The sequence below is a fragment of the Schistocerca cancellata genome, chromosome 2 (assembly GCF_023864275.1).
Source record: "Schistocerca cancellata isolate TAMUIC-IGC-003103 chromosome 2, iqSchCanc2.1, whole genome shotgun sequence".
Lineage (NCBI taxonomy): Eukaryota > Metazoa > Arthropoda > Insecta > Orthoptera > Acrididae > Schistocerca > Schistocerca cancellata.
Genome location: NC_064627.1, coordinates 536,565,202 through 536,580,460, shown reverse-complemented (window position 1 = coordinate 536,580,460; position 15,259 = coordinate 536,565,202). Strand labels below are relative to the sequence as shown.

The window sequence follows — 15,259 nt, the reverse complement described above, 5'->3', positions numbered from 1 at the left end:
TGTGGTGGTGTTTGGGCTTTATATAGCTTCAGACTCTGCCCTTTATTTTGTGGAGGACCAATAAGAACTCAGACCGCCAAACCAGCAAGTTACAACATTCATATTTTTTTTCTTCAGGCTTGGTGCAGCTGTTTGAGGAAAGTATCACATCCATGGGGGGAGGAAAGAATGATCTGAGATGAACATCCTGTGTTTGCCTGTAAGTCAATGGAATATTGGATGCAGCTGCTAGCCTTAGAAAACCACTCTTTGTTCATCCGGAGACAGGTGGATAGTCTGACACACCCATCCTGTGTTTGCCGGCAAGTAGATCGAAAACTGAATTTAGCTGCTAGCTTTAGATAAACGTTCTTTGTTCAGTATGAGACAGATGGAATGTCTGGCACATCCAGTTCCAGCTGCAGTCCTCAAAAAATATTTTCCTTAGGACAAAGCTGTGGCGGAAGACGCAGACTTTGGAAACAGGTAATGACCAACAAAGCACACCTTTAGAGCAGCATTGTATAAAGATTACAGCTGCTGACAGCACCCCCCCTTGGCGTAGGCGGACATGTGGTCATCAGTAGAGACCGCCAGAAACGTGGCCGAGCAGGCATGTGTCGCGGTTGCGTCATTAGGCCGCCTAACGACGCTCACAGTAGCTCACGTGGTGCGGCACCTTTCATGTCCAAAGGCCTGCAGCTGGTGAGGAGGCGTCGGGTAGGCAAGCTGCTACCTGCTGGGAGAGGCTAGAGACGGCAGAAGCTACAATGATGAAGTCTCTACACGAAGTGCTACGTCTGCACAGTAGCGTGTGTGGTCAACTGAACAATAGGAGATAAAAGGACGGCCGCCTCAAGTGCAACTTGTTCGTCCAAAATATATCGACAGATCCCCCACAAACTGCCTCCCCAAAGCGACTGCTTTGCTCCACTCACGATATGCGGTATGCCTTAGACGACAGTCCAAGACAACACAAAAGGGAAATAAAGTAGCATAACCCCACCCATCCGGAGGACGCTCCGTATGGCTATTTCAAAAGTCGACTGTTTTTGAAACAGGAAGCCCCTCCCACACTGTCTTCAGTACAAAGTGCGACGCCAGCATTCTCAGAACCGTGGTAAATGACTGCTATCCCGACGAGGGAGAGCCACGGCCTCGTAGGGAAGTAGCCCGCCGTTCTGCGCTGTATTGGTTAACATCAACTCGACTCCTATAATAAAGCAACTAACAAAAAAGATAAACACAATCATTTTACATTCAACAAGAGCAGTTGTGTGGTATCGTCAGTTTTTGAGTTTATTGCGCTTTTATGCCATCCTTGTGTAGCGTTATGCATATAGTTGTGCAATTAGGCCACATGTTTGTGATTAATTACGTAATTAGGATCGATTTCTGAGCCAGTTTCCAAACCAAAATAAATAAAGTACACAAACTTAACCTTCCTCACCTGAATCTGGACAGTTTTCATGTGTGGCGGGTGCACTTGGACTTGCCATCCAGTAGAATCAGGGTTCGAGTACTGGAACAGGCACAGCCATTTTCAATTTCCCAGCAGTTTCAAGCGCCTCTGGTAATTTAATTCCGTTAAGGGGGTGCAATAGATCTTTTCACCCAGGAGGACCAGGGTTCGAGTCCCAGAAAGGGAACTGCCATTTTTAATTTCCCATCAATTCCAAGCACCTCTGGTGGTTTAACTGTGTTAGAGGGGTGCACTTTCTGCCCAGGAGAACCAGGGTTCGAGACCCAGAAAGGGAACCACCAATTTTAATTTCCCACCGATTCCCGGGTGGGGGTTGTGGTGGGATGTCAGCTCAGCCCTGAGACAAATAAATTCCCACCAAAATTCTAAATTTCCACCAAACTTCAAAATACCCGCCAATAGCATAGGTGGGGGAGGGGGGAGGGAGGGAGGGGGAGGAGGGGGCTTGGGCACACATGCAACTGAGAAAACACGTCACGCCATCTGGGGGTGGGGGTGGGCATGGTCGGGGGCGGGAGCGTGGGTGATTAATTGATCAATTTAATTAGTTTGCTTATCAATTTGATATCAAAATTGCGGTCGCCCCACCAGTTCCCTACTACTGCCGTTAAATTAAGTGAAAACGTGAAAACGCCATGATGTACAGGGTGTTTCATGTACTACGAGAAACATGAGACTGTCTGGCGTTGTGCGTGAACCACTGTTCCCGAGCCAAGTAGACGGAACCAGTCACCGCATGGCGCCTGGACCCGTTGCTCCAAGAGCGTGATGGTTTGCGAATTGGTTTTAGCTGAGACATAGACTAGACGAGATCGAGCAAGCTTGAATGAAAGTACGAGAGAATGGTTGCTCCATTTGTTCCTTCAGGCCAGTGTGTTGGTCGTATCTAATAACAGATCAAATTCAAACGGAAACCGTTCAAAGTAATAGCAAAGCACCGACTGACCAATACAGATACTGTTCATTGCCAATACATGGTGGACAGTTTGATGCTGATGTGCTCTTTTTTATGAAGTACAGGTGCATTATTTATTGAGGCACATGTCCTCGCAGAACAATCAACTTTGCAGTTCTATAAGTCCTCGTCAGTTACACGGAGAGCCTCTGCATCTTGCAAAAACAAGAGCGTGATATGCGTTTAGTGCAACACGAATTGTTGTACCAATCTTTTTCAAGCAAACTGTAAATTATGATACGTATGTGGAGAATGCACTGAAAACTTTTTTCTTAAAACTAACAACTAATGAAAACACCTATGGTTATTTTACACTGAGGTGACAGAAGTCATGGGATAACGACATGCACATATACAGTACAAAAGGCCAGTGCATTGGCGGAGCTGTCGTTTGTACTCGGGTGATTCACGTGAAGCGGTTTCCGACGTGATTATGGCTGCACAACGGGAATTAACAGATTTTTAACGTGGATTCGTAGTAGGAGCTAGACGCGTGGGACAGTACATTTCGGAAATCATTAGAGAATTCAATATTCAGGGATCCACAGTGTCAAAAATGCGTCGAGGATACCAAATTTCAGGCATTACCTATCATCCCGGAGAACTCAGTGGCCGAAGGCCTTCACTTAACGACCGAAAGCAGCGGCGTCTGCGTAGAATTGTCAGTGCTAACAACCACAGAAATCAATGTAGGACGTACGACGAACGTATCCGTTAGGACATTGCGGCGTAACACCACGACACGGCCTGCAGCGCCCCTCCTGTGTTCGCGAACATATCGGTTGGATCCTACACGACTGGAAAAACCGTGGCCTGATCACATGAGTTCCGATTTCATTTGGTAAGAGCTGATGATAGGGTTCGAGTTGGCGCAGCAGACTCCACGAAGCTATGGACCTAAGTTGTCAACAAGGCATTAACCTGGTAGCGGCTGTGTTTACTTGGAATGGACTGGGTCCTATGGTCCAACTGAACCGATCATTGACTGGAGACCATTTTCAGCCATTCATGGACTTCATGTTCCCAAACAACGATGGGATTGTCACTGGACCACAGTTGTCCGCACTTGGTTTGAAGAACATTCTGCACAATTCGGGCGAATGATTTGGCCACTCATGTCGCCCAATATGAATCACACCGAACATTTATGGGACATAACTGAGAGGTCAGTTCGTGCAGAAAATCCTGCACTGGCAACACTTATGCAATTATGGACGGCTATGGAGGCAGCATAGCTCAATATGTCTGCAAGGGACTTCCAACGAGTCGTTGAGACCATGCCACGTCGAGTTGCTGGACAACACCGGGCAAAAGAAGGTCCCACACTATGTTAGATGGCATCCCAAGACTTGCGTCATCTCAGCGTAAGCTAGAAAGTGTAGTGGACTGACAAGACAGCCAGTCCACAGTGGCGGGTAACAGAAAGGCACGCGTTTACTCACGCCGACTGGAGTTAGGTCTGAAACAGGATACGTAATGAATGCTATAAAGAAAAGTACGTAGCTGCTGGAATACTTAACTTTAATCCATCATTTGTATACAGCGTTCTTGATGATACAAGTGAGACTCTCTCTAGGAATGGGTAATGGCGCCTTGCTTGGTCGTAGCCATGGACTTAGCTGAAGGCTATTCTATCTCTCGGCAAATGAGAGAAAGGCGTCGTCAGTGTAGTCGCTAGCAAAGTCGTCCGTACAACTGGGACGAGTCCTAGTACGTCTCTCTAGACCTGCCGTGTGGTGGCGCTCGGTCTGCAATTACTGACAGTGGCGACACGCGGGTCCGACATGTACTAATGGACCGTGGCCGATTTAAAGCTACCACCTAGCAAGTGTGGTGTCTGGCGGTGACACCACAGAAAGTACAAGTGCAGTGTGACAATGGCAGTATTACAAAGTGTTCTTTGAACTCTACTGACAATGTTTCCGTTCAATTAACTCCAGAATCACTCATATTCTTGTGTGATTCCGTCTAGTACAAAGAATGTAGACACACGGCTGAAATTCCCATTATCCGTGTTGCTAGGTAGGGATTGCTACATGTACCACTACTAGCAGGATCCTGCAGTTCGATAAGTGTTAGTGATACAAGGCACCAAGAATTCGTTTCTTTTACTCCGTGGGTGTCTTAAGCCTAGTTTACACGACGACACTAGGTTGCAGGCAAATGTGCTACAGGCCACTGCGCATGCGCGCTGCGCGTTTGCGCAACTCGTTAGTGGAACTAAATACTTTCGGCGTGTTCCAACTTTGGCGACACTAGTTGCATGAGTTTTGAGGTTATGTGTGTTCGTAGAGTGTAGACAAACTGAAATATGAAGTGGGGAACAGAGAATAATGTTCGCTTTTTGGATATGTATGCTTTGGATAGGTGTTTGTGGAATTTCAGTGATGCTGATTACAAAAATAAGCAACATATTGCTCCCTCTGAAACCGGCATGTGTGATCATAACATAAATGGTTTGACAATATCTGAGCTGCAGGGCAAAATTTTGTGAGTTAGGAGCACATATACAACTGAATTAAGAAAAATACAAGCAAGTATAATTCTAGTTGTGGCAATGCTCTCGTCTACAAGACTAAAATTCCATCGTTCGAGTTGCCAAACTCTTTGTTAAGGAATATTGTTGACAGTAGGGAAGGCTATACAAATTCAAGAAACTGTAATCTTTATTCAATAGTCATCTATTTAAAACGTCGGTGCAGTGCTCTCCATTAACATATGTTAGAATTTTCAAATATGGGCACTGTACAGATCTGTCTTCAAGAGAGTAGATTGCAAGCCATTCTCTTCTTAATGCGCCCTGCTTCGAATAATTATTTTGCTAATGTTAATAATTATTGCTATTAATGTTAATAATTATTGGCGTTAATGAAATAGCGTCATCACCAACTAAAACCGTATCTTATAGCATGCCGAGTGTTCTCGATTGCAATGCACGCAATATGATATGTAATTTCAGTTCTAGCGACAGTGCTTCATGGATTACAGTATGTTTATTCCTTATCGCATAATTAACTCTATTTAGAAGAAACGTGAACAGTTCTGGTGACATTCTAAGATAATTAAAAGAGCTTCTTGGATCTTCCGTTATAAATTATTTCAGCAAGGATGCTGAGCAACCGAGCTAACGTCTTTTCTTCATCCATACACGAATGGCAATACGCTTCTTATTTTTTTCTTTTGCAGCGATTCCACCCAACAAGCTTTAACTCCACCACAACTCGTGCGACGTGCAGCTGCCAAAACTTTCATTTCAGACACGACTCAGGGACCCACACAACGACGAAACTGAAGTGTATACTGGTGTTCCGTGTCTACAGTCATACATGAAACCACTTGCGTGCAACTCATTCCACGTAGCGAGTGGCGCAACCCAATGTCGTCGTGTAAACTAGGCTTTACCAATGACTTCGTTGCAATGGACAAAAGGGCTGCAACTGAGTTCTGTTCGGCAAATTGTTTAAATCTCTCAAGAAGTTTAGTGTAGCGCCCACGTCACTGTAGGAGAAAGATTTATTTAACTGTCTCGATCTTCAATGTTATGACCTGTGAGTTAAGTAAACTAAAATATTGGTACTAATCAGATTCCTGAGAAACACTTTGATTTGAATTACAAAGTTCAGCTTTCTATTTTCGAGTATCAATAGGAAGAACACTCCATATATGTAGATGGAACGTCTTAGCGAATGGTACTTTACAGTTAAGCTGATTAGAGGTAATGAGCCCATATTTTGTTTTGCAGGGAATGGCGTGGCCATCGATGCACTGTATGACGGCGAACTGGGTGCCGCCCAACGACAGGAGCAAGTTCATCTCCGCTTACCTCGGTGAGTAACGAAATGCGATCGACTGATTCTTCAGAGCTCTCCGTCGCTATCGGACCCTTATAGACAGGGTCGGATTAAGGTGCAAGCGACACAAATGCTCGCATGAGTCGCAAAACTGATACGGGCGAAAGAGCCAACCATGCATAGAAATTTTAATGGTCTTACCAAAACATAAGCTCCCTTCGGAATTTTTGAAATCATTGGGGGAAATGATGAGTAAACCGAGTTGGTTTGTAAAATTTTTGAGTCTGGAGAGATACCATCAGCCGTTCAGAATGTTATAAACCATAAAGCAATCAAGTTAAAATGGATGTAGGATGCAGTAGTTAAGCAGAGATGAAGAAACTGACACAATATGGATTAGCATAGAGAGCTTCATCAAATCAATCTCTGAACTGAAGTTCACTGCAATATCCTCATACAACAGTTGACAAATGGACTGCGGAGACTCAGGGAGTTCATGACATCCCATACTCGCCAGCAACACTGTCACGTCCCTCTCCCTGCCACTGACACCTGTTAATAACAAAGAGAGATTGTGTTCTGAATGCTGACGGCTGACTAAGCCTTCATCATCAGCAAGTTTTAAGTATACTTTCCAAAATTTGAGTGTGTTCATTTCAGCACAAAACAGTATTATTTATTGATATACTGTATTATTTTATTGGTAGCTCATCATTTTTGTTGATCACACTCTGCATTGCTCTGAGAGTCAAAATCTCAGAAGCATTACCGGCACGTGTTGAATGTTGGTAGTGTGCGAGGTAGCGCAATGGTTAGCACACTGGATTCACATTTGGGAGGACAACAATACAAACCATTCAAAGATAAGGGAAATTAGAGCTCGTACTGAGGTGTTCAGACAGTCGTTTTTCTCTCGCGCGATCTGCTAGTGAAAAAAAAAGGGGGGGAGGGAATATAACATTGGCGCGAATTGTGCCCTCCGCCACACACCGCTTGGTGGCTAGCGGAGTATATATGTAGACGTAGAAACCCGTATCCAGCCATCCAGATTTAAGTTTTCTGCTATTTCCCTAAATCGTGTAAGGCAAATGCCAGGACGGTTCCTTTGAAAGGACACGGCCGATTTCCTTCTCCATCCTTCCCTAATCCAAGCTTGTGCTCCATTTCTAATGTCCTGGTTGTCGAGGGTACGTTAAAGACTAATCTCCTCCTCCTCCTCCTCCTCTGCTTAAATTTTGATCGTTATGTACACCGTTCCTCGTGATGCCAAAGTTAACTTTAGGGAATAAAATTTTTATTTTATATGTGTTACTCGGCAATTTATTCCAAAACTGTCCTGCAACCTGTTTTATAACTTAATACGCATATCCCAATACTCCGTCAAGTCACATCACTAGCGCTCCAAGAGAACTGCAAGGATTTTTCAGTGCTGCCTATGTCTGTATTTCTAATTATTTCTACACCTCCTTTCCTCTTGGTATGGTGAGAGGGTCTTGTAATTATGGCAGCCTTGGAGCTTTCAGCTGGCTAGCGAAAGGAAGTTTAACTTAGGGAGACAGAATAGTCGTAGAGGTATAGAGCAGAGAACAGTCTGCCATCTCAAACCAGCAGGGGCCTGAAGTGACGACTGAATCACGCGAGAAGTGAAAGGAATCATTTTTAGTAAAATAGGTAAAAACACAAACCTACGAAGTGTGGGAGCAACCGTTAAGGCCAGCGTAGGCAGCTGGAATGTTTGGTTCAAATGGCTCTGAGCACTATGGGACTTAACTTCTGTGGTCATCAGTCCCCTAGAACCTAGAACTACTTAAACCTAACCAACCTAAGGACATCACACACATCCATGCCCGAAGCAGGATTCGAACCTGCGACCGTAGCGGTCACGCGGTTCCTGACTGAAGCGCCTTTAACCGCACGGCCACACCGGCCGGCTGGAATGTTTGTTCAAATTCAAGTACGGGAACCTCTGACTGGCTCATACTAATTATTTTGGTAGCAGGAGCGAGTTCCCACATGTGTGTACATGGACGTCTGTTGTTTGGCCGTGACTGAAAATCAGTCATGTAGTGGGAGAGATTCCGTGCCATGGGAGAAATATACCTTGTTTGATTAACCACGAAAATACCACATGAGGAGAAAATGCTTAATCTTGTTTATTAAATTATCGTGGGTCGGGACTTGCGTGGGGGTTAAATTAAAATTTATTGATAAAATTGGGCACGACTTCTGTTCGTCTAGGGGCCAAAATGCGTCACTTTAATTTACAAGAAATCTGGAGGATGGTTGCTGACAACTGATCAGAATTCCATCAACTGCTAGATTGAACATACACACGTTTTAAATCACCACCGGTACTACAAGTGATTTGAGTTTTCACACATCAAATTTATTGTCCCATTATCACACATTATTGTCTCTGGTACTCAACAAAAGCTATTGTGTAACAATATATGATATGACTCAAGTCATCAGTGGATAAAAATGCACTATAAATTAATAAACTAGCTGGTAAAGCTCAAGACTGCGTCCACAGCTAGAAATTATGATAAAATATCCTCACTCAGACCGACACAATGATTGATTGTCCTATAGATCTTTTAGATATGGATTTCAAATAACGTTTCCACTAACTGCTGTGGCACACTGCAAAATTATCAGAGTCCAGACTGTGCCAGAATAATTCTAAATCCTTCGACTGTACCAGAAACTAAGTCGAAAACTTCACAAAATTCGTCAAAGTCCACACAGAATGCAAAATATTTTCAAATACTTAAGTCGCCGCTGGACCACCACTCAATCTACTAAATGACTATCAATCAGGCTTATGTAAACTTCTCAGAACAACGTCCGCCTGAATGAAGGTAACAGATGACATGAAACTTGCCATAGATGCACAAGAGGCAACAATGATGTACTTCTTACACCTCGGCAAAACCTTAAGACATGTCGACTACGACATTTCACTAATCAAACTTAGCAGTCTAAATTCCTGGCGAAGTGCAGTGCAATTGTTTCGCTCAGACCTGACATCTAGCCAGCAACGCTGTATATCCGGCACCATGAAGTCACAACGAAGTCAGTATCAGGCGTTCCCCAGGGTTCAGTATTAGGTCCTATTCTCTTTTCATTGCACATAAATGTCATCAGTCCTGTTCTGTTGGAAGTACCACATGTACGCCGATTACTCCAGTTTATCGAAGTACAAAACCTATAAACCTGACGACAGCTGTCAAAAATCTCAGTACCGACTTGTGTGCACTATCAAAACAGGCGCATGATATAGGATTAAAGCTCAACCCATGCAATACCCAAGCAGTATTGGCTGATCCTTCTAGGCTCATTAGCTCGAAATACAGGGAATCCCTGCAATCTTTAACTCTAAATGTGACGAATATCATCTTTCCTTCAGAAAAGAGTTTAGGAGTAACAATAGATGAAAATCTAAATTAGACTGAGCACATAACTGCAAATAATGCAAGAAGACATCGGTATCTCTCCACACCCTACAAAAATATAAAAAACTCTTTCCTCTTCACCTGAAAAAGAAACATGTGCATACATTTACACTTACAATTACTGATTACAGCGATGTTATCTTGCAAGACCTTTCTCAGGAAAGCTCACAGCGCCTGGAACTGCTTATCTATGTATGTGTTTGTTATACCTGTGATGTTCGACTCTTTGATCAAATTTCACCATCATATGTATAGCTATCCTGGCTGTATGCAGACAGGCGCAAAGATCTCCATACCCTCTGCCTCCATACCTTCGACCTTAACGTTCTCGTCTGAACAATGTGACAGAAATTCCCATTCCCGTCAGAGTAAAATCCTTTCTGTCCCATTCCATCAATCAGTCACCTTCTGGGATCCCTTCTAAGTACCAGGAACCCAACTCTGGAACGATCTCCCGCATTGTGTTAGAGGACTGAATAATACCTCCAGTTTCAGATGACAGATCATGACATATCTACTAAAGCAACAATCATGATTACTATTCTCCCTGTACACACTCGTTACCTTTGTACATCCCTCTTTCTAACCGGATCTTACTCACTGCCCAGTATTCTTAGCTGACGTAGTCTCCATAAATTTCCATTTCCCAGGACTCGCTACATATCAGAAAACATTCGTTTTGTAGACTTATAAATTCTTCTTATACCATTTTGTAGACTTATAAATTCTTCTTATATCTGCCACTATCATTATGCTTATGATGCCACAATTATTATTATTATTATTATTATTATTATTATTATTATTATTATTGTTATTATCACTAATAATGGATGCAGTTGCAGTAATACAAGTAACGCCATTATCAACTTTGTTAGTTCATAGTCAGTATAATTTACTCACATCAGCACTTTGGACACTGAAATCCTTTTAATACTAGTCGTCATGTTGTTATTTCTTTGGTAACTATGATATAATAGACACTTTACGTGTATACCCTGGTCCAATCTAAGAGAGGGCCTGATGACCTTAATCAGATCAGGTTAAATAAATAATTAAGTAAATAAATAAAATAAAAATAAACATACCGACTGACAGACCTCAAAAACCAGACATCGAGACAGCCACGGAGCTGGGACGGACGAACAGACTGACAGACGGACAAACCACGAGGAACATGGCCGGAGACCTATTGAAGCCTCGGTTGTCCCCTTCGAAAACTATCCCCTTCTCTTATTCTCAGCGTCTCCCACCCGCGGTGTTGCCGGTTAGTACGCAGCAGCCGGCCGCGGTGGCCGTGCGGTTCTAGGCGCTCCAGTCCGGAGCCGCGCTGCTGCTACGGTCGCAGGTTCGAATCCTGCCTCGGGCATGGGTGTGTGTGATGTCCTTAGGTTAGTTAGGTTTAAGTAGTTCTAAGTTCTAGGGGACTGATGACCACAGCAGTTGAGTCCCATAGTGCTCAGAGCCATTTGAACCACTTGAACCAGTACGCAGCATGGCACGCACTCATATAAATCACTCCGTCTTTGTTCCCCTTCCGCACTGTGTACCCTGTCTCACCTGGCAACACTCTACCCGTACCTGCAATACAGGCAGCACGGTCAGACGTGGAACATAGAAAAAAATGCGACTGGCTGACGCCTAGGCCAAACTACTTGACTACTGAAACACCACTCACAAGGTTATTTTACTCGCAGTATGGTGTTGTGGTGTTGCAGATGACGAGTAAACGATGAGTCCCATAGTGCTCAGAGCCATTTGAACCACTTGAACCAGTACGCAGCATGGCACGCACTCATATAAATCACTCCGTCTTTGTTCCCCTTCCGCACTGTGTACCCTGTCTCACCTGGCAACACTCTACCCGTACCTGCAATACAGGCAGCACGGTCAGACGTGGAACATAGAAAAAAATGCGACTGGCTGACGCCTAGGCCAAACTACTTGACTACTGAAACACCACTCACAAGGTTATTTTACTCGCAGTATGGTGTTGTGGTGTTGCAGATGACGAGTAAACGATGAATGAGAGTGAAATCCAGTGTTGTTACATAGTTTATTCATCTCGAATAGCACATAGCTTAATGTCTGCATCTAAAACATCTGTTAAAGTGAACAACGAGACGCATTGTCGCTCCATCAGACAGAGATCACATGCTTGATATACTGACCCACAGCCTTTGACTTGGTAATTGCACACTATCATCTCTCCTCCTATAGTGCACAATATACACCTGCTGGATTTGAGACCGCTAATACTGGGTCTATTATCCCCCAAGTAGCGTCCGTTAGCTCCTTCACCGATTGAGGGTGGTTGTAACTTAACCTGGATCGGCTGGAAAATTGCGTCTCGTACATGCTTCTGTGCCCTGTAGGATCTCTCTCTCTCCCCCTCCTTTGAGTTGCAAAACAATCAGCTAATGACGACTATTCGAATTGAGAACTCTTTGTTTAATACCACAGGACTAGTTGTGGTGAAAACATATTGCAGCAGGTTCATCGATGAAGACTGTAAGCAGGACAAATGCTTTTCTGATGCGCTGCGCCTGTAAGGCTAATGTAGATTTATTTAGGAGTGGTAAATATGAGGTGAATCTGACTTAAGGCCTCTCTATGCTGAGGCTGTGGAAAGAAGCACTTCCTTCGCACCCGCAGTTAGAGAAAAGTACTGAATCTAGATCTAAATCCGCACCTATGCTTTTTAAACCACTGTGAAGTGCATTAGAGGCTTTTTTCCCATTCAGTTCACGTTTGGAATGCGAGAAGAATGACTCCTTAAAAACCACTGCGGGAGTTTTAACTACCTAATCTCGTCTTCGCGATCACCACAGGAGCGATACGTGTGGTGTTGTAGTATATTCCTAGATGCACACGATTGCAACTGATTTTCAACGACACCAACACTTCTGTTTTACTGATCTTTGCAGTTATATTCGAATTAAATTAGAGCAGAACTCTGGAATTTTCTCTGTAAACGAAAATTTGAAATGGAGTTCAGTACTTCTGTTTTTCGTTCAATAGACTGCTTCAGTTCCTGTCTACACCATGACTGTCTGGAGACTAACTTTGGCGCCACTAGCAGGCTTTAAGTATGGCCACAATGGGTGAGAGTTTTGTGAGCGATCCTACAATAGTATTTAGCTACAGTAGTCGTTGAAGACTTCAGGCAGGGCTCCATTGACAGCCAAACGCGTTTCATTCAGTATCGCTCTATCTACAGCTTTATCTTTATTTTAAATATCTTATGCAGAAGTATTTGCTTCATTAGGAGTTTATTTACCGTACCTGTATACCATGAAGGGTTCCTTCCATCATGGGCTGTTCTGTTAGGTACATATCCATCCAGTGGATGCTCAACTGTTCTTTTAAACTTGAGCTTCTCCTACAAGCTCCTTTCCAGAGTTAAGTATTTCAAGTTTTCCACTGTGGTTTGACGCTACTGCCTTTATCTAGTTTTCTGCATACATAAATCTTTCTACTTGTTGTAGTAGCTATTTGTACTCTGGTAACATTATTGACACAACTGCCTCAGGATCACTTATACCATTTGCAATGCTAGTTGCCTCGAAAAGGTCAGGCTTGTTTGTCACCATTACTTTCAATATGTGTCGAACATAAGCGGTCTTCTGAAGTGTCTTCAGAGAAGGCATTTAGTAATGTTTAGCAAGAGCTCTTGTCACTCTCACCACTAACGAAACGGTAGTTATCCCCTTGATAAAAGTCTGTTCCTGCGATACAGTATAATTGGGGATCTTACATCCTAGTGAACAGACGGTTTCTCTGAAGTTTTCTGTTGTATCTAGGGGTGAATCGAGTGGTCCCTAGCATAATCTAATTATAAGTTTATGCTAGCTCCTAATAATGAGTCTCGTTCAAATAATATTGCATGTAGCTTCGCTGAAATGGTTATGTAAAACTCCCATTGTCGGGCTAACCAACGTTTCACAGGCTTGATAGGTGCCTCTGAACGAGGATTAAAAACTCGTCACGCTCCTTCTGTCAGTTACGGAGGCTAAGGCGCTAACTGTTACACTCAATGAGCACTTAATACAATCAACAACACCTTTCCGCCTCACAAATATATGTGATACTTCGTGCGATACCGTTGAAAGAGCAGTGTACATCCATGCGACTGTTGTTAGATCTTTTAAATCTGATACGTCGACTCGAGTAACGCGCTGGTAAAATCCAGCATTAGATGGGACCAAACTGTGCTTCATTCATTCTAACTTGGACCATTTGCCCCGAAAAAATCCATAGTCGAGTCGTTTCCTTATACTTGTCCAGAAGCGTTAGTCATCCGTCTATGACTACCCATACGTGAAGAGCTGGCGCAATGGTTAACCCACTGAAATGTCGTTCGTGAGGAGATGCGCTCAAATCCCCGTCCTCTCATTTCAATTTACGCGTCCTGTGGTCATCTAAATTGCATCCAACGAAAGACTGAATGGGTCCTTTGAAAAGAACGTAATAGTTGTCACTTTCCACCCTTGTCCAGCCCCCGTTTGAACTCCGTCTTTGATGTTCTCGATGTCGTCTGGATAGTAAAACCCTACTTGGAATAATTTCGCGGTACGTGACCGACGCACATTATTTTCACCCAGTCAGATTACTAACACTTGGACAGGGACTGCAGATAGACGGCACCGGGTAGGAATGTGGGTCGGCGGAGAGGCGTGCAGAGTTATTCCGCACAATTACGATAACTACCGTGTCTCGGTGGCACAGTGATTAACGCAGCTGCCTAGTAAGCAGGGGATCCCAGGTTCGGATCCTGGTCCAGCACACATGTTCACCTGTCTGTGCTGATTCTGCATGAAGTCCAGACGCAGCTGACATCATTACTCCCTTCATTTTCCCTTTCTCCCCCCCCCTCCCCCTCTGAACCTTCAATTTACATAATTGTGCATTACATTTGGGTCAACGTCTGAACAAAACCGGTCATGGATATGGAATGTGAGAATGGTGCACTTGGCTTGGAGTGCCTGTCTGGTGCAAGTCTATTTATCTGACGTCACTTCAGCGACTTCCGCTTCGATGATGATGACACACACACTCACACACGTCCCGAGAGGAGAAAGTTCCTTGCCCAGCCAGAAATCGAACCTGAGGCCCCTTGTTGGAGAGTCAACAACACTAATCGCAAGACCACAAGCTGTTAACAACAAAACTGGTAAAGTAATCATGATACACAATAGTCACACTGATATTCTGTAGAAATTTACCAGACTGAGAGAGCCATCTCGGTGCTGCAGGCAGCAGTGTGGGAGATGCGCTGACGTTCCCAGTGTCGGGTGTGCTGATTGGCTGGCTGAGCTGGCCCGCCGTCTTCTATGCCACAACACTGGCGACCATTGTCTGGTTCCTGGCCTGGTGGCTGCTCGTCTTCGACCACCCTCATCACCACCCGCGCATCTCCCATTCTGAGCTACATTATCTGCAAGTCAGACTGGTTGCTGATGCTGCCAGCTACAAGGTTGGTCAAAAGGCCTCTTCTGTACACCATTTCCAATTGTGTCTAAATTGGTACCATCCAAAAAAGTAGTTAAAAACGTTTTTCATCTAATGTGCTATTTGATGGTTGGAGAGAACAACA

General features: G+C 44.0%; 1 protein-coding gene across 1 annotated transcript in view; it reads left to right on the top strand.

Moving 5' to 3' along the window:
* Nucleotides 1–15,259, top strand: part of LOC126155993 (sialin-like) — a 194,055-nt gene that overhangs the window by 56,606 nt on the left and 122,190 nt on the right. Inside the window, exons 4-5 of the mRNA XM_049916270.1 lie at nucleotides 6,160–6,244; nucleotides 14,919–15,139. Of these exons, the coding sequence (XP_049772227.1) occupies nucleotides 6,160–6,244; nucleotides 14,919–15,139 (306 nt within the window). The remainder of the gene's footprint in view (nucleotides 1–6,159; nucleotides 6,245–14,918; nucleotides 15,140–15,259) is intronic.